Raw genomic sequence first — 18,664 nt, 5'->3', positions numbered from 1 at the left:
CGGGTCCGAAAGGCGACATAATAGCGGTGTAGGAGCGTTGCCGTGTTAGTATATATCCCTTGACCCCTACATCCCCGCTCGCTCTTCTTAGTAGGGAGCTACCCTTCATCCCGATCTTCCCCGCAAAGGGAAGATGTCCTCCTCTGCCCTAACGTACACCGCAGTCTCCTCTTATATCTCATTATAATCGGGATCGACTGCGAATATCACTGCACAGGCACGTCTGTTCCGCACCACTTCAACACGATTGTAACAGGCTCGTCCACTGCATCCCATCTGTCGTACGCGTGGCATGTACACTCATAAACCCTTTCTCCAAGGAGCCGTACTTACGCCCAAGCACGGGAAGACTCCGACTCAAAGATGGAACGCAGCAGCGTCATCTTCGCTATCCCATCCTCCTACCTCCACCATCAATACGCCCAACAGCGTCCACATCCGCAGACCAAATCCGGAACAAGAAAGCCATCTGCATCAAATGCAGGCGAGATGCCTTACTATCACACCACGAGTCCAAAGTACGCGGCAGGTACGTGTCCTTTGCGTCGTACAAGTCAGAGGGAATCATTTGATGACACCGGCGTTTAGGTGCGCCACGACCCCAGGACCCGCAGATGGCCGCCACATACGCCTGGTTGGCCGATCAAGAACGTGCGGCGATAGAGAAGAGGAATAGGGCCACTCGCCGTTGGGTCGAACAGCAACAACGGTCCTCCACATCTCAGCCCGCACAGCCTGTGTATCCTGCAACAACCACTGAATCCGCGACACATCCGCATATTGCTTCCCAGACTCATCCCGCCAACCAACCTCATGTCTCTCATCACACTCGCACCACCGTTCAGCCTCCTCGCCCAGCCACACCAGCGGGTCTCCATGCACATACCACCACACATCCTCACATACCTGGCCAACCGGACGAGAAGAAACGATCGCGTGCACGTGGTAAAGACCCCGAAGAAGAGCGACAGCGTCGCGAACGTCGTCTCGAACTTCAACAAGAATTCAAGCGCATGGAAGCTCGATGGCGAGAACGCGAGATGCAAGAAGCAAAAGGTTGGAGAGAACGCGAGATGCAGGAAGAGAGGCGGAGGAAGGCAGAGTGTAGGCGGGAGGAGGAGAAGAGGGCCAAGGACAAGCAACGAAATTTTGGAGCAGAAGAGATAAAGAGACTGGAGGCACAGCGCGTGAGGGGTGCGTGGGCGGTCTACGAGCAGAGATGGGCTGCGCTCCTCCTTGGCGGTGGGGAGCCATTGACGGTTTGGAATATCCCTTGGCCTGTCCTTCACCCACCTCGTAGTGTTCGTGACATTACACCCGAGGCCGTCTCCGCCTTCATTCTCTCGGGCCTTCACTCGGAGGGGATACCTAGGAAGGAAAGGGTAAGAGATGCGCTAAGGAGATGGCATCCGGATAGGTTTGGAAGGTTGATATCGAGAATTACGCCGGATGACTGGGCTGTGGTAGAATACGGGGTTGGCGTGGTGGTTAGGTGTTTGAACGGGCTGTTGGAGTCGGAAAATTCTGTAGTTGATCGGACTAAACCTAAACGATGGTGAGTACATATTTTTTCGCAGGAGTGGCGTTGACGCTGATATCAGGTCGGTCCTCCTCGACGATATCAACAGATAACCTTTCTCTCTCGATAGAAAGTATCATCGTTTTTATAGGTGACGTTTGGACCTTCCCTTCACGACGTATGACAGTATAACGGCAATTTCACGACAGGATTCGAGATGTATGCAGACATATGGTTTATACTATGGTAAATTATGACACATGTTCATTATGGTAACTTATGGGAGATATATGAGGCCACACGTACCTTTGTTATTGGTCAATTGAACGCTCAGTCATGAGTGTTACGGTCGAGGAGCAAAAGGGAGGAAGCCAACCAACTCGTGTGGCACAAATTGAAACCGGCACTGGCAGCATCCGGGCGTTCCCGGAGACTCGGCTGCAGATCTAGAGTCGAGTGTGGCGTCGTGCCACCCTCAAGTCGTCAAGCTGCACAATATCTGAACCACGGCCGAAGACTGTACACGATTATGTATTCAGCAAGCATTAGAATGGCGCCAGCTCAGCACGCCGCAATAGTACACTACGTCCATGTATGTTTCTTGTGAGTCGTATGTATGTATGACCATGATCGACTGTATGTAAATGCATCCATCTTCAATCCCAGCCAGCCTGAGCGCCGCATCGTGCAAAAAGAAATAGACAGCATAAGTAAGTGTAAAAGTATATAGCAAATAGCAAAATATCCAACGAGACCAACGCAATGCAATCTAGAGCCCACGCTCAAACTCACGCCTCACCACGACTGGTCACCAGTAGCTCGCAACTGGTCTACCGTGAACTGGACTGCCCCGCCACCGTCCCCGCCCTCGCTTTAGAACTCTTGAACTCCCCGAACTCCGCCTCCATCTCGTCCTCGTCCGCATCAATCAACGAGACCGAAGACGTCGACCTCCTTCTCGTCTGCTGCGGCATTGGCCCCAGCGTATGCGTCGACGTACTCGCCGCCACCTCCTCCTCATGTTCCTCATCGTGCGATTTCCGCATGAGATGCATGCCTTCTTCTGTTTCGTTCCCTCCTGTGCCCAGGTTTGAGACCGGTTTGGCTGTGGACGGTGAACTTGATCGAGCGGCGCGAGGGGTACGGTCACCCGCAGGATCATCTTCGTCGTGGCCTTCTGTCTCGTCGTCCTCATCATCGTCGCTCGCCTCCCCGACATCCCACATCACCTCCCCATCCCTCCCCTCTACACCACCGTCCTCCCCAGCTCTCAAACCCTCCCTCTCATCGTCCGCCCCCTCCTCTGCATCTCCTTTCTTCACCTTCCTTCTCCTCCCCTTTCCTTTTCCATTTGGTCTCGGTACAGAGGACAGGGTGATATCGTCGGCGTTGGGAGGATGAGTAGGAACGTCCGGTTTTTTGTGTGTGAGGAGGACGACGCCGGAGATGAGGATGAGGATGGAGACAAAGATGAGGAAAAGCGTCCAGGAGGCGTAGGCGTCTACTGAGGCGTTGAAGATCTGCGTATGGTGTATCCGGTACATCTGTTAGCACTTCCGGTCATATATTGGAGAAGAGAAGGGGAGACGTACGAGGGAATCGAGCCATCCCGTGGCGGTGTATACGCCGTAAAAGACGGGAACGACAAGCGTAGAGTCGTATGCTTTGAGTCCACGGTTGAGACATACGATCTGGAGGACGGCGGTGCTGGCGAGGAATATGAACGTGAAGATGGGGGCCGCATGACCGACTTGATTTCCGGGATTCTCATGCGAAAGCGACCCAGAGATGAGTTTCACACTGTAAATTAATGCTATATCAGCATCTCCCGACTTTTCGATGACAGGCAGTGAAAGTGAAAGTACACACGCAGCCTTCGCAAACACGAGACACTCTCCCGCCATACCGCCTCCGCAACAAGCCCAGCCGATACCCAAAGTCCACGCAACGACCTTATCATCCTTCCCCGCCGTCCACATCTCCAACCTCTCCGCAATCCACACCAAGCCCCACGCCCATCTCTGCTTCACCCTCTTCACAAGCCCGCCCTCCTGCCTCTGTCCCTGCGCGCTCGCCATCCTCGCCGACATCGCCGCGAACGGAACAGAGGAAAGGTCCGACCGCGAAGCCAATACGAGGTCGAGCTGAGCCGTGAAGACGAAGAGGAGGAGGAGGGCGAGAGTCATGAAGATGAAGAAACCGATCCAGGGGCCGCGGGCCCAGAGGTGCGTGAGGTGCGTGGCGTCGGTTTCGTTGGAGAGGCCGGAGTTGATGGAACCGAAGGCAACGATGCCTATTACGCCGAGGATGATGACTATTGTGCCGTAGATGTCGTTCATGTGGACGGGGGTGCCAATGAGGAAACGGGCGAACATGAAGTTGAAGATGAGGGATGTTGAACCAAGGGGGGCGACGTATTCTGAAGACAGAGAAGGAGTCAGTGTAGTGCCCAGATACAGAGATGGGGCTGGCCAGTAAGGAGCCCTGGTACAACCCTTTCAAAGTGCTCGGTAAGCTCTGTGTATTTTTGAGAGCTAAGAGGGCTTCGAAACTGACGACATGAATTTTGTCAGGTAACGGTGAACTCATTCAGATTGCGTGTGCGACTATCGTGCAAGGGTAATGGTCACCACAGAATAAGTGATGCCTGTGCCCACCGTACATGTGACACCGCATTGAAGATATTGTGTCATAGCCGTTACCCAAACAGATAGGGCTGCACAGTGGATGAGAGACCCGATTATCAGCCTACTCTCATACCCAATAGCCCTGGGCATAGCGGACTACTGAAGATGTACGAAGCCCTTCGTTGGTAGAAGTCAGTTGCCTCCCAAATGGGCTCCTGTGCAACGTCACTCTCGTATCGGTTACCACCTCCACGTATGCTCCTAGGCCCATAGACTGACTGACGTTGATAGTTGGTCTCCTGCTACCGAGCAAAAGTGGCTCTGACGAGGTCTCCCACCGTGAGATGCTTAAACTCTGGGCTCCTTTGCTATAAACGCCATACGATTGTGTTCACGGCTTTCGACAAGACATGATAGCTGCAGGATAGAGAAACGGAACACACCTGCTCTCATATATTGCAGCGCTAAAGTCGATCCTATAAGTTGCGACAAACTACAAGTCGCCCCCACGTCATAAGTGCCAGCACACGACCGCATTACAAACTAAAGAACGCACATATAAAGCAACATCCCAAGCAACCAAAGCGGCCTCAACCAATCCTTCCTTCTCGAGCTCTTCGGGATTGCACTCGTCCGAACCTATTCATAGTAACAAGACGTGTGTAAATTAACCCTGTCTGTCGTCCGAAAGAGGATTTAGAGCGCGTACGTGGTCCAACTTTGTCAAGTTCAGCCCGGCAGCATTCAGAACGGACGCAAGCGTGACTATGGCAAGACCGATGATGAACGCGACGACAGGACTAGCATGATGTGCTGGGACATAGTCATCGGGCGGTGGTAGCGCATTGGACGGGTCATCTTCGTCTTGACGGCGTACCAAGCTCGAGAGCAATGAGAGCATAGAAATAGGAATTATAAGATTGAGAGGCTAACAAGACGTTTAAAACTGGCGAAGGCGAAATACGAAAGAAAATCAGGTCATGAAGGGACAGCACAAGAGCGGATGATGGCTGTCGCGAGCAACGCAGGCGCGCCGACCAGCGAACCAACTGCCGAATTGGGCTATGTTATTGCCGAATCCGGCAGGTCTTGGCGGCGCCTCAGCGCGCTGTGTCAGCGGCTTTTCTTGCTTACGCCACCCATCATCCTCAGTTGTACTTTCGTCTGTGGCGGGTCTGTTTAGCTTTTCTGCTTGAGATCTGTAACAAGCTATAATCGACGCATCATGAAGATGCGCTAATGATGTCTACGACCTCAATTACCGTGGACTGTCAGTCATTTGTTCTCCTAACTTGAGCCTCATCTACTTATTATCAACAACGTTGGCTTTGTTTTGTCTTTGCTAGCTTGCTGGCTGTTAACTTACTTTCATCTCACATCTCATGGAATGCTTATCTCCCTCGTGTCCAACGTGAGGCGACATCCTCGACCCTCGAGTCCTCTATGTACGACTGTCAGCGTCTTTCAACTGGCAGACCATGGTGCGCCTCTCGCCTGATTTCACCCCGAGGGAGATTTCGGGCCCCCTTTTAGAAAGGCGAGTCCGGAGGTAAACACTGTAGGGCTCATGTATAATAGCTTTCCACGAGCACTGATAAAAATCCTCTCATTTTCCCCCAACACTCGCTGAAGATCCGCACGGCATAGAAACTCGGAATATCGCCATTTCCGTCCGAGTCGTCCGAACAGATCGTGAATGGCATCCAGAGCACTACCTATTACGAATGCAGTCATTAGGGGAGTCCACGATAGCGTTTAAACGGACGTTTAAGCCAAGTTTAAGCGTGCGTTTAAGCCCCAAAGCCGGGCCGCGGTCTTAAACGCGGTCTTAAACGCACACTTAAACGGCCATCGTGGACTCCCCTATTGCTCTACGCACCTACCACGTCCCTCGATGGCAGACAACCGAGTGGATGACTTTGTAGCGTGCGGAGATGGCGATCCTGGACTCGGGTTCCCCGGCGGGTCTTCCGACGACTTTTTCGGCTATGAAGAAGGATTGGTGAATAAAGCGGTTTAAGGAGCTCCGATATTTGCGTTGCATCGTCTACGCTGTCTTCCCTGGAACAATCACATCCTATCCTCCTCACCCCTCACGACTCCTGATCATCTAGTACACATTCTGTCTGGGAAGTCAAGCCCATCTCGACCGCAGACCCAACACCAATCATAAACCCAACCTACGTACGACCCCGTCTGACATTTTCATGACACGAAGAGGGTACAGAAAATGTCTGAAATCATGGTATTGGTGGGACAGAAGAACGATGTGCATTTGAGTTTGAGTCGGCGGTGAGGGTGTAGGGCAGGAATTGCTGGGTACTTTCCTTCAATCAGTGCGAAGGTTGTGCGAGGGCGGTAGACCGTGGTGTATACTGAAAGCCAGCTAAAAACTATCTGATACTGCGTAGAAGGGCTCTGACACACACTCAGGACCGACAATTGAGATAAAATATTCGGACAGGGAAGTTGGGCCACCCTTCAGGGGCTCCTGAGAACGTGTGGCGCGCCGTAAACTCCACATCATCGTTCCTCCGAAAAGTCACAAGTCCTCGCACAGTACATATCGCAACGCAACAGCCTCCGAACATGCTATACATCTTTCACCCGCTTTTGTATCATGCTGCTCCTCATCCGCCCTGGGATACTCTGCTCGCTACCTCATCGTCCGGTATCGGTATTTTCGTTGAGAAGGGCGGCCTATTCGACAAGAAAACCAAATCCCAATAGCCTGCCACCATTCGATCCTGAGCCCTACCCACTCACTCAACGTCCCAATCCATCCTGGAAACTTGGTGATGGATTGAAGAATGATACAGAGTTGACGAAGAAATGGAAAGAGGATGAAGAGCATGGGTGGAAGTCTTGGAATCTGGAGAAGCTGGGGCCGTTGTAAGTCGTCTTTTACGGCTCACATGCTTCGTGTCTCTTCAAGGTCGTCCTGTGCGAGTCAATTGTTACGGACAAAGATATTGAGGTTGACGACGGTGTCTCTTGTGATAGGGACGCGTACAAGATGTTGACGAGCGCGATTGTTCCTCGTCCGATTGCGTTCGTGTCGACTCTTTCGAGGGATGGTGTGCCGAATTTGGCTCCGTTCAGGTGTGTAGGACTATCATACTTAACATCTTCTGAGAACTCACAGTATAACTTCTCAGCTATTTCTCAATGGTACATCCTATTCGTCGCCACGATAGGTTGGCGCCGACTAACCACAACGTCCTGTTCACCAACCACAGGTCTCGCACAATCCACCCCTTCTCTCTATCTCTTTCGCCCTCTCACCTCGCAGACCAAAGGATACCCGTGAAAATATTCTCGCCACAAAGCAGTTCGTCGTGAATATTATCTCGGAGCCGTTCGTCGAGGCTGCGAATGCTACGTGTGTCGAGTCGCCGGCAGAGCACGATGAGTGGGAGGTGGCGGGGTTGGAGAAAGAGGAGAGCGTAAGTCTACTCCTCGTCTTATTTATTTCACTAAGACCTCCTTGGGGGGATAGGGTCGTACATTCGGATAGAAAACTCACTTCCTGTCTCGACGGTTATCGCATCTAGGTATACGTGAAACCATCAAGAGTGAAAGAGAGCGCCATCAGTTTCGAATGCGAGGTGAGCACTAGCTTCACAGTAAACTTTACATCCCTTTTGTCCTTCTCCGCAGATCCTCCTCCCAGAAATTCGAGATCTTTTTGTCTCCCATCATGATCTTCTTACTATCGCTATGCACACCCGGTCGTTTACGTCGGCCTCGCCCCTCCGCGCACAGGTCCATCCTCTTTCGTCTTCCGTCTTCTGTCCTCGTAACCGGTCGGTCTTCATACCGGGCTCTTGATATATGACCACACGCTTCACATCGCTTCGAGCCTTTTGGAATCTTCGAATCGTCCAAAAGACTTCGAACGACTTCGCGTCGCTTGCGGAGGGCTCTGAAGCTTCAGATGTGACCCTGCCCGCCCTGGATCTCATAGACTATAGTTTGCGGTCTGTTACGGTAAATAGCGTTTGGAAGCCGCGCGTTCGTCGGGCTTCCTATATTCTCGCATCATATAATTATTTGCCGGGAGGTCACCATTCTGGTCAGACCTGCTGGCGAGATACCTATGTTTTGCGCGACATGGCGAAATATTGTGGACGCGTGGAGACGTACGGTTTTGTGTTGTTCGCGCAAATCTTGGTGGTTTCGGGCAGAGTCTGAATCTCACAGGACCACAAACTAGACCCGGATGGTTCGACCGGTAGATCTGATTTATATGCCGGGGCAAAGATCCTTCAACCCATCACTGTGTGTTCACAGTGACATAATGACAGTCGAGACCCATCCACATTAGTTGCCATTAAACAAAGAATTCCGTATTCTCTGTACCCGTATGGACCGGACATCTCACTCACCTCAACTCTCCCTTCGTCACCACAGCTCCATTCCTACCACGACTTCCTCCCATCCACATCATCGTCCACCTCCACCACCCCATCTCCCTCCACTCCCTCACCAACGCCCCTTCAACCTCAACCATCCACGACCCTCCTCCTCGGTCTCATCAAACACGTCCACATCCGCAACTCTGTGCTCTCACCGGACGGCCTTCAAGTCGATCCTGAGAAATTGAGAGCTGTGAGTCGGTTGGGTGGGGTTAGTTATGCCGCCGTTGGGAGGAGATGGGAGGTTGGCAGGGTTAAGTGGCCGTTGGAGAAGAATTGATTTTATGTTGGGAGATTGAGAGATGGGGGGTGGGGTTGGCGAGTTGGGAGGCTGGGATGCGAAGAGGAGTGGCAAGGAGGTGTACGAGGAAGGGTGATCGGGAGCGGTTGTGGCGATTATTACGCATCGAACCGGAGGGGGGGTGGTATTTGTGAGGAGGACGATTATACGGCTGAAGAGTGTGAGTCTCAAGGAGCGATCGCGCTGACCCAGGTAGTAGAGTAGTACCCTTTTGAATCGGACGAAGTTTGTTTTTTTATTTTTATTTATTTGATGATACGACGAAGCGTATTGGCAGAGAAAGGAAGGTCCGAGGAGCAACAGACAGACAAGTCATGCGACGTATGCAGAACTGGCACCAGTGCTGCGCCGGTAATTTTAAACGCCTTTCTCTCCGAGTCCTCTGTGGGTCGGCGTAGAGAAGTGGTGAGTATGCGAAGTAAGTACGCACGTCGCAGAATGAAGATCAGCGACGAGTCAAACAGCCGTGACGCTCGCGTTTATGACCAGCAAAAGCGCCAACAGAACAAGCAAGTCCTGGTGCAGAACATGGGCAAGTACAGAGACCGTAAAAACCAAAACTCGACTCCGAGGAAGAGAAGAGAGCGAATGTTGTCTGTGGTGTTGGAGCGGGCGTAAAGCGGGAATGAGGAAATGAAGCTGCTACGAGGTGAACTACTAGCTTTAGGGTATGATGGCAAGACACAGTGTGGAGGTGAGGCTTCAGCGTCAGAAGGCAGAATGCAGAAGGAACAAAGCAGAGGGCACTGATTGGTTGAACACGAGCTCGAGCATGGATGACATGTGTGATGGTGAACGAGAAGGTTGAGCTACGCTGCGTCGATTCCGACGAGTCGACCGGCGTTTGTGGCTGCTGCCAATGATAAACGCGAATGCAGCGAAGAGGGTGGGCAGGTGCGAGCTCATTGGGCGTCAGACGTACTGACGAGTAGGTCCTCCTAACCCTCGCTTGTAGGATGTGTTACATTTTGAGGGGATGGTACGCATTCTCTACAGCGGCTGCGCAAGACACGGCCATTCTGCAAGTAGGCTTTTTAATCATGACGTTGGTGCGGGTACCTAAGCCAGTACGAATTATCTGGATCCCTCGCGCACAGTGAGAGCAATAATCGTCGAACAGCAAGCTCTGCGCCCCGGCATGCAAAGCTCCGTGCCCATACCCTACTCATCGAGTCATCCTTTGATTGCTGCGAGAGAACATCGGACTTGTGGATGGACAGAGGCGGTAAAACTCATGGAGGATAGGTCAGGGGCATCATCGATGCTATGCAGGCGTAGCAAGATCGTAGCGAGGGGTGAATTATCCTGGGTGCTACGCAGGAACACCTCCATATCGCCAAAAGAAATGAGATGTGGCGCGTCCGGTCGTGCGTGCGGTGTGGCGTGGAGCGGGCGTCTATATTCAGAACCCGAACGACATTCGAAGTCGGTTCGTCGGGGGTTGTTGTTCACGATTGTGCATTGTTATGGTCGGCCGAAGAGTGATCGTAGACGTTCATTCGGTGTGCGTAGACAAACTCGTCTGGCGTTCGGGCGTTCGAGTGGCTCAGTAGTGAGGCGTTGTGGTGGAGTCTGCACGTCCAATCGGTGCGCTCGATTCTCGAAGATCCTTGTCCTCAACTCCCGAATAGGTTCACGGAATGGGTCCAACAAAGATGCGAGTCGGAGTCAGTAGCATAATTATGACGAGGGTGGCTGGAAACGTGGGTTGAGCCATGCACATAAGCTTGAAGGTATGTACGAAGGCCGAACCGATCGTGCTGAATCCGAGGTCCCACATGTCCTCGTTGACCGAAAAGCTGAGCGCTGAGCGCTGGAGCAGAAAGAGGACAGACGTATACTTAGTAGTACTCACGCCGGGGTGCGGTTCCCAAGAGACCGTATAACGAGTAAGGATAAACACACCCGGTATTACTTGTGTTGGACGGTGGGACATTACAATCGCCGCTGATACTGATCAGGGATGTCGTATGGGTGTATGTATTCGACTGGTGGATCCAGGGTAAATACTCATACATCATTTGGGAGCTGCAGATGAAGATGAGATACGAGGGTCTGTGTCCAACTTAACTTGCATGTATAAGTGTGCCACGGCGAGAGCAACAAGCGGAAGGTCTGACGTCGGGGTTAGTCAGTGCTAGCGTTCATGAACATATGTACGCTGATGAATTTAGGAAAGGGGTCGACCTACGACTCAATGGTGTGTCCTCTACCCTAAAATTCCGTATTCAAATAAAGGTGATGTCTTCTCTGCTACTAGTCTTGGCTGCAAATCATCTCCAGACCATTCAATACGTAGTGGATGAGCTGAGCTGTAACTTACCTGGCGCCACTTACGCGACGCAACCTTAATCGTTGTGGCTCGAGCGCAATCTAATAGAATCTAATTGACAGGTCGCAGGATTCAGTAACGCATCGCTGGAGTAACTGGTATCTGTACGTACTCACATACAGGCGTGAGTGAAAATGTGGCTGATAATTCGAGGTGCCTTGGAGAGTCCGACGCGTGTCCCACGACGCTTTCAAATTGGAGGAGTGATCGTCGTTCGGCTTCGACTGGGGGGTCGTGCGTTTATGGAATTGGCATACACGTTAGACTTGCAGAGGATCACCGCGTCGACGTCGTTTGCAGTTTGCGTAAGTAGGTCTGAAGATGGAAGGGGATGAGCTAGAGCTAGAGAGCGTGGTTGGTCAGAAGTGACGGAATGAAGATTCTTCGAGATTTGCGTTTAGACTCGCGTGTCGGAGAAGGACGAACTACAGGACAGGTCTTCCAAGCAGGATGACGTCTGACGGGGCGAAGGAAACGGACGGGCGGGGATGGGTAGGGATGGGTATGATAGTTGGTTGCACTAGGATGCACCACTACTGAGTTGGAACTGTTCGCCGTCGGGGTTTTCGAGGTGATGCCGAGGGACGGCGTTGAAGCCTGAGAGTGAATGTCGATGCATGGAACTTCGCTGTCTTGTAGCGGAGGCAATAAGTGAACGATAGTAGTCTCCGCCCAGTGGACAAGAAAAGAGCGAGAGAGTCGGAGTGTCAAAGTCATTCCAGTCAGTAGATTACGCGGGCAGCCCTGGCAAGGTCGAGATCATTCACCCATAAGCGAGTAGAGCGTATTGGCCAGAAATTGACACACAACATTGGACAGCTCCGCAGAGTATGCTACATACAGTTTCCAGAAGGTACATAGGCCAGCCAGTGCGAGTCTCCCGTTTGTCTCCGTCGTCCGAGGAGGAGAAGGGGCAAGAAGAAGACCAAATGGACGAGGGGAAGTCGAGAACCGCGAGGCGAAACGTCGGATGGGGATAATATGTGGATGTTCTTGTGAGAACATGGGCCGTGTGGTACCTTCGCCTTTGGACAGATGGACCAAGCAGAGGTTGTTCGACAGGAAGCATTAGCACAAGCGAGGAATATGTACATGTCCAGTGGCGCAAATGCAGGTCTGCGTAATAGCAGAAGATGAAGGCGAGAAGAACGAGCCGGCCGATTCACTTGTAGTTTCCCGGCCTCCGTCGGTAAATACCCATGGTCGCCGGGATATTCTAGACATAAACCCGGGTTAGGGGTTCAGGAACTGGGTTATTTCACATTTCGGGAGATTCCAAGCGTTGAAATTGCGCGCAGAAGGCCGGCGTGTGACCGAGGGTTGCGTCACAGATTACGCAGTTTACGGAAATCTATATCCGTTTATGCATTCTCTGACGATTGCTGTCATGTCTTCCGACCGACTGGACGTGACTAGGCCGGACATGGTACTGGTGTCTGCTCTCGATAGCTTTGGGGCGGTTACCTTGAGGCATAACTGTGCTGGGACGACTCCTCACCTCGCGTGATACTGACCCGCTCCTCGTTGGTGTTGTGAGAGCGTGCTTGGGGCGATGTCTGACTGGCAAAGCAAGAAGTTCCTGGTTCGTACGGAATACATAAACATCGCGTCTTCCGACGCCGGGGAATATAGCTCATGCTTAGCTGAGCATCGATCCCGAGCGTAGGCGAGATGGAGATAAATGACATCGGGCACAGATTCCAATTGGCATGCTCACCCCAGCGGAACGGCGGAGGACGATCCAGCGTGTTCAATATCCGACAAGACTCTGCGTTCGCTCGTCCAGCGCGGACGCCAGCTGCATTCGCCTCCCCTTCCTCCCGCTGCGATCCCCTCCACAGCTCACCTTCCTTTCTCCACTTTCCTCCTTCCCTCTACCCACCCTCCTCGCAGACCGGGAACTCTCATCCACCGTCTTGCAATTCCTTCATATAACATGCCAGCAGCGGCTTCGGCAGGTCTTCACCTCGACCACCACCACCATCATCATCACCACTCATCCATATCCATGCCGTCCTCCACACACCGTCTCTCCGCGCTCTCCGACTCGTTCTACGGGCAGGCTCAATATTCGTCTCAGTATCAGGCTCAGTTCGCTCGCGATTCGCAGCAGTACCCTGCACAGCAGGTTGCATACTACCCGCCCATGCCAGATCGTGTTTATCCACCATCTAGTCTTAGCCTCTCTTTCCCAGCTCAGTTTCCCCCCGCAACTGTCGTGCACAACCAATTTATTCCCCCTCAGCATCACTATTCTGCGCCCGCTGGCACCGGTACTCGCGTAGGCTCTTCCGCCGTACCTCAGTTGAGTGTAAGCGTCAACATCACGCCTCCACCACCCCAGGTCGCCCATAAGGTCTGGATATTGGACTGTAAGAGTTGTGGCTCATTCTTGACCAACCGCGGTATGAAGGTGCGTTCGCCCGGGCCTTCCCATCCGCCGTTCTCACAGCCGAAGTCTGTGCATTTGTATTCGGTTAACTAACTGCTTCTCCTTGCGCGCATGGATACCTTTTCACAGGCAGTCTTGCTCTTGCGCCCCCATGTCCCCCTCTATTCCACCGATGCATTGCCAGTCAACTGCTCAGCCTATTCAACATCTCGGGTCGCTCTTCTGCCTTCGCGCCCGCCATCTGATCCCCCGCGGACTTGCGAGTGTTTGACGCAGACGCTCTGTTGTCACGGCTGTGGTAATGGGGTAGGATACATGATCGTTATTCCCGTAAGCATATCCCCCTACGGCTTCCTCCAAATTCTCCATTCCCCACCTCCTACGTACCAAACTCTAATTTAAAGCCAAAAACGCGACTGACCGATCTCTTCCGGCAACGTCATATTTCTTCTTTTTTTACGGCGGCAACGACAACGACAGTGCACCCGCTGTACCTCCTCCATTTCAGCCTCTAACCGCGCCACGAACGGCCACCGCTTCGTCTTCCACTCTGCCGAGATCGTAGCTTCCGAGCGACACTACATCGCGCGCGAACCCGGCGTCGTACCGCTCTACACAGACCCGCCCACCTCTGTCTCGCCCCAAGCAGGACTGTCGTTCTTGCCTTCCGCAGACTCGGGTCTCTCGCAGTACGAACTCGGTAGGAATAGGGAGGCGACCCCTCCGCCACTCGAGACGCCGATGCATTCGCCCCCCGAGAGCCCCGAGATGGATGACTATGGAGACGAGTCCTTCGGCTCGGACTCGTCGATGCCGCCCTTAGCCTATCCGCCTCACCATTCCGGCGGCCTACAGCAGTCTAGTCACGCGACGTCATACCCTCACTCAAATTCCAACAACCCCTACGCGTATCCCAGCTCCCAGCACTCCTCTTCCTCGTCCGCTTCCTCGTCGTCTGAGTCCTCTACGCATTACCAGCCTCAGGCGCAGACGCTGCCGCAGCGAAGTCCTTTCCCGGTTCCAAGTGCTGCCTTTCTCGACGCGTTGAAGCCGGGTCCGTATCCCCTTAAGTCTGGCGATGTGCTTTATTGGCACCATTTGGCGAGGAATGGGGAGATTCCTGGTGTTGGCGACGGGAACGATACTAGGGCAAGGAGGGGTGGTTGTGTAGGGTTTGATCGCTGAAGGCTTGATCAGTGGCGGGAGCGCAGTGGCCATAAGAAGAGGAGAAACCGAGTGGGCTAGACAGGCCGCGCTATTCGGAAGAAGGTCGGTGAATACCTTGGATGTGGACGATCCTTTTCGTTTATTTTCCTAAATTGTGGTTGGGCTTCTGAGTTTGTGTTTATTTGTATATTCTGTCATTATTCGTTGTCAGTTGTTCAGCACCGTTCCCTATCTATTCCCTGTCCGTCTCTGTCTCTGTCTCTTGTTCTCCTCCTAGTCCTCGTTCAGCGTCCCTTTGACTGCTATATCCACGACCTCATCACGTCTCACGACTCAATCAGCCACCCACGACCTCCAACCTCTGTTCCATCCATCCATATATCTATTCATCCAGCCGCGAATCTATCTCATCGACATCCGCACCAATGTTCTTGTTTATTCCTATTCCTATTCCTGTTTGTGTATACCTTGACCTTGTCCACCTCCGCTTGTTGTGTACGCGTCTTTCTTATACCTCGTAGATATTCCATTGTATATGTATCTCTTCTCGAGCCTAGGCTTCCTTTTTATTCTGTATCTACATACCTACCTATACCGTGAACGTTTTCGAACCCCTGTCATGACCTGCCCTGCTATCGATTCGCCGGTCTTGGCCTTCCTTCGCCGGTTGATCCCGCAGTAAGTAACTCTCCAGCGAACATCACCGTACGTTTTCAGTTTCGAGCCTTTCATTCTCATCGCTTGGATGTTTTAGATATCTAGCCTCTGAGTATGTATGTGCCCCCCTGTGTCGTGTCCTGGCCTGACTTGGTCCTGAGTTCTGACTGAGAACCTCGTGATAAGTGACGGCGAGGACGCCGTGCGACACCAATTATTTCGAGCTCGTGGCCATCTTCCGAGGTCTCGGTCGAATCGGATACGGTGGACCTCGATGCTCAGCAGGAACTGAGCCCTGATAGGTTCTGATGGGAAGTTGGACTTACGCTGGCCACTCGGAGCCTCCACGGTTGTCCGTGGTCGTTCGTGGCAGTGGGTTGCAAATTCTGCAACCATCGCGGATGGCATGCACAGCTCTGTATCCTTCGGTCCGAGGTGCCTTCATCCACGCAAATTCGGAGTTTCATTATTCGTTTTGTCATCCCTCGTACTAGCATTTTCTTTCCCTTTTGATTTTCGAATGGAGCTGGCCATGGATGGTGCAATCAAGCTGGGACCATTGGGACAAGGAAATGAGGAATCGGGTGACGTCGGTGACGCCACACCGATAAAGTCGGACAAAGAATATGTTGTAACTCCGTCCGGCGTTCCCGAATTGATAAGGCTGTGGGGTACCTGCGCGCCCAGCGCTTCAGCAGCTCTTGTTCTCCTACCACCACCATCTCCCCATACTCGCATCTAGGCTCCTCTTTCACACAGTACTCGATAATTACAAGTGAGTGTCTTCATATTTGATTCATGCGTGGCGGGATCCTTGAGGTCAGATTGTCTGAGGTGCTCAGGAGGCGAGGAGAGCGCGATGGATAGAGATAGAGCGGTGCTGACTGATCGTTGCCCTACTTTCGAGTAGCCATGCAGATTTTCGTGAAGACCCTCACTGGCAAGACCATCACCCTCGAGGTCGAGTCCTCTGACACTATCGACAACGTCAAGGCCAAGATCCAGGACAAGGAGGGTATCCCTCCCGACCAGCAGCGCCTTATCTTCGCGGGCAAGCAGCTCGAGGATGGTCGCACTCTTTCCGATTACAACATCCAGAAGGAGTCGACTCTTCACTTGGGTGCGTACCTGTCTTGGGTTCCATATTCATACACGTGGGAGTGGCGTCCTAATTGTGTTTCTGGGTGTTGTTTGTAGTGCTCCGTCTTCGTGGAGGCATGCAGATCTTCGTCAAGACCTTGACGGGGAAGACCATCACCCTTGAGGTCGAGTCATCCGACACGATCGACAATGTTAAGGCGAAGATCCAGGACAAGGAGGGTATCCCTCCCGATCAGCAGCGTCTCATCTTCGCTGGCAAGCAGCTCGAGGACGGCCGTACTCTCTCCGACTACAATATTCAGAAGGAGTCGACTCTCCACCTTGGTGCGTTGATTTCATTTTGCTTTAATATTGCGATCATTCGCTGATGTCGGTGCTTTCAGTCCTTCGTCTCCGTGGTGGAATGCAGATCTTCGTCAAGACCTTGACGGGGAAGACCATCACCCTTGAGGTCGAGTCATCCGACACGATCGACAACGTCAAGGCGAAGATTCAGGACAAGGAGGGCATCCCCCCTGACCAGCAGCGTTTGATTTTTGCCGGCAAGCAGCTCGAGGACGGGCGTACTCTGTCCGACTATAACATTCAGAAGGAGTCTACCCTTCACTTGGGTAGGTTGATTTCGGTGACTTATATCCACGATGGTTGCTGATGTCTGTGCTTCCAGTCCTCCGTCTCCGTGGTGGAATGCAGATCTTCGTCAAGACCCTTACCGGAAAGACGATCACGTTGGAGGTTGAGTCTTCGGACACGATTGACAACGTGAAGGCCAAGATCCAGGACAAGGAGGGCATTCCCCCGGACCAGCAGCGCTTGATCTTCGCCGGGAAGCAGTTGGAGGACGGGCGTACCCTTTCGGACTACAATATCCAGAAGGAGTCCACCCTCCACCTTGGTCAGTTGATTCATGGTCGCTCGTCGTTGGATCAAACGGCTGACGTCGGTGACTTTAGTCCTTCGTCTCCGTGGCGGCATGCAGATCTTCGTCAAGACCCTCACGGGTAAGACGATCACGTTGGAGGTGGAGTCTTCCGACACCATCGACAACGTGAAGGCTAAGATCCAGGACAAGGAGGGCATCCCCCCTGACCAGCAACGCTTGATCTTCGCCGGGAAGCAGTTGGAGGACGGACGCACTCTCTCGGATTACAACATCCAGAAGGAGTCCACTCTTCACTTGGGTACGTTCATCATCCTCATATACCGTCAATGCCGTTCTGGTCAGCTCATTGTTGTTTCTCATACATCTAGTCTTGCGTCTCCGTGGAGGTCTCTGAGCGTTGTCTGTCCGCGCCTATCACTGTCTTCGGTTCATCATGCCCACATGTCCGTCTGTCGCTCGTTTTATGTAGTATCACTCGTTATGTCGCGTTGTAAGTAGTAGTGGTGTCTCCGCTCGATGTCGAGTCGGAAATGGAAGGAGTCCATGATCAATGTACATGTCATGTTGCTGTTTTTTCTCGTGCGATTGTCGACGGAAAATACACAGGTTAGTCGGATGCTGCGTAACTGCAATCATGGCCCGTCAACATTCGAGCTTCACTTTTTAGGTGAGTGTGTTTCCCTACATGTTGAAGTTCTCCTGGTTGATGTCGACGATGCATCCTCGAAGATGTTACCATCCCTGGCGCTCCCGAATTTATACAAGACTTTGCCGCGCGTATATATGCATGGCGCGCTTCTGCATATCATAGAGATCCAGCCCTCCCCTCCGTTTTCTCCAATGGCGCATTATACGGCCCTATATATATGCATCACGAAATGTGAGAGCTAGCCAATCATTTTCGCACTGGTATATGCATGTCCAAATCCTGCAGCGACCGGGGCGTAGCTGAATCTCCTGACATGGAATCGAAGTCGGTTGTGACACTATTCAAGCGCTTTTCAATGGTGAGTACGTACGAGTTGTTCATGACGCATCCGTCCATACTTATATTTTCGTCTTCGCTGTTCTTTGTGCCCAGCACGTCCTATCTCGGGGATCTTGATTGTTCTGCTATACCAGCAAGGAATGGCATGGTACTTACGTGCGCTAAACCCAACGGTGAGATCGTTCTCGCAGCTGCAAAAGAAACTGTACTCCCCACACGAGCGAGGCTGCCCCCAACGCGCTCCGAGATTTTTGCGCCGAGGTGGGCCTGACGCTGATG

General features: G+C 52.6%; 5 protein-coding genes across 5 annotated transcripts; 4 read left to right on the top strand and 1 right to left on the bottom strand.

Moving 5' to 3' along the window:
* Positions 1-363: 363 nt before the first annotated feature.
* Positions 364-1,559, top strand: STEHIDRAFT_133521 (uncharacterized protein; the record flags this gene model as incomplete). The annotated part of the gene is made up of 2 exons (XM_007307802.1): positions 364-529; positions 589-1,559. 2 exons carry the CDS (start codon positions 364-366, stop codon positions 1,557-1,559), a joined length of 1,137 nt encoding a protein of 378 aa, XP_007307864.1.
* Positions 1,560-2,052: 493 nt separating this feature from the next.
* On the bottom strand, positions 2,053-5,119 carry STEHIDRAFT_101982 (uncharacterized protein). Its single transcript, XM_007307801.1, has 6 exons — positions 4,856-5,119; positions 4,703-4,785; positions 4,590-4,639; positions 3,389-3,938; positions 3,112-3,319; positions 2,053-3,039 (listed from the first exon to the last, which is right to left on the bottom strand). Exons 1-6 carry the CDS (start codon positions 5,045-5,047, stop codon positions 2,350-2,352), a joined length of 1,773 nt encoding a protein of 590 aa, XP_007307863.1. The 5' UTR covers positions 5,048-5,119; the 3' UTR covers positions 2,053-2,349.
* A 1,647-nt stretch (positions 5,120-6,766) lies between these two features.
* On the top strand, positions 6,767-9,062 carry STEHIDRAFT_101981 (uncharacterized protein; the record flags this gene model as incomplete). The annotated part of the gene is made up of 6 exons (XM_007307800.1): positions 6,767-7,038; positions 7,150-7,248; positions 7,305-7,317; positions 7,386-7,592; positions 7,701-7,754; positions 8,560-9,062. The coding sequence occupies 6 exons, from the start codon at positions 6,767-6,769 to the stop codon at positions 8,842-8,844; spliced, it is 930 nt and encodes a 309-aa protein (XP_007307862.1). The 3' UTR covers positions 8,845-9,062.
* Positions 9,063-13,700: 4,638 nt separating this feature from the next.
* STEHIDRAFT_64559 (uncharacterized protein) lies at positions 13,701-13,991 on the top strand (the record flags this gene model as incomplete). The annotated part of the gene is made up of 1 exon (XM_007307789.1): positions 13,701-13,991. The coding sequence occupies one exon, from the start codon at positions 13,701-13,703 to the stop codon at positions 13,989-13,991; it is 291 nt and encodes a 96-aa protein (XP_007307851.1).
* A 2,133-nt stretch (positions 13,992-16,124) lies between these two features.
* On the top strand, positions 16,125-18,004 carry STEHIDRAFT_124012 (ubiquitin). Its single transcript, XM_007307799.1, has 7 exons — positions 16,125-16,188; positions 16,324-16,533; positions 16,611-16,838; positions 16,898-17,125; positions 17,182-17,409; positions 17,468-17,695; positions 17,766-18,004. The coding sequence occupies exons 2-7, from the start codon at positions 16,326-16,328 to the stop codon at positions 17,789-17,791; spliced, it is 1,146 nt and encodes a 381-aa protein (XP_007307861.1). The 5' UTR covers positions 16,125-16,188; positions 16,324-16,325; the 3' UTR covers positions 17,792-18,004.
* Positions 18,005-18,664: the final 660 nt, after the last annotated feature.

The sequence above is a fragment of the Stereum hirsutum genome (assembly GCF_000264905.1).
Source record: "Stereum hirsutum FP-91666 SS1 unplaced genomic scaffold STEHIscaffold_14, whole genome shotgun sequence".
NCBI lineage: Eukaryota > Fungi > Basidiomycota > Agaricomycetes > Russulales > Stereaceae > Stereum > Stereum hirsutum.
Note: the sequence above shows the minus strand (reverse complement) of the source record. Positions and strands in the feature narration are given on the sequence as shown.

Excerpts from the sequence above, each read along its gene's own strand:
- STEHIDRAFT_101982 (XM_007307801.1), bottom strand. The coding sequence starts at position 5,047 with ATGCTCTCATTGCTCTCGAGCTTGGTACGCCGTCAAGACGAAGATGAC. Across the intron at positions 4,786-4,855 it reads ACTTGACAAAGTTGGACCAC|GTTCGGACGAGTGCAATCCC; the intron begins GTACGCGCTCTA and ends TACTATGAATAG. Across the intron at positions 3,320-3,388 it reads CTCGTGTTTGCGAAGGCTGC|TGTGAAACTCATCTCTGGGT; the intron begins GTGTGTACTTTC and ends ATTAATTTACAG.
- STEHIDRAFT_124012 (XM_007307799.1), top strand. The coding sequence starts at position 16,326 with ATGCAGATTTTCGTGAAGACCCTCACTGGCAAGACCATCACCCTCGAG. Across the intron at positions 17,126-17,181 it reads GGAGTCTACCCTTCACTTGG|TCCTCCGTCTCCGTGGTGGA; the intron begins GTAGGTTGATTT and ends CTGTGCTTCCAG. Across the intron at positions 17,410-17,467 it reads GGAGTCCACCCTCCACCTTG|TCCTTCGTCTCCGTGGCGGC; the intron begins GTCAGTTGATTC and ends CGGTGACTTTAG.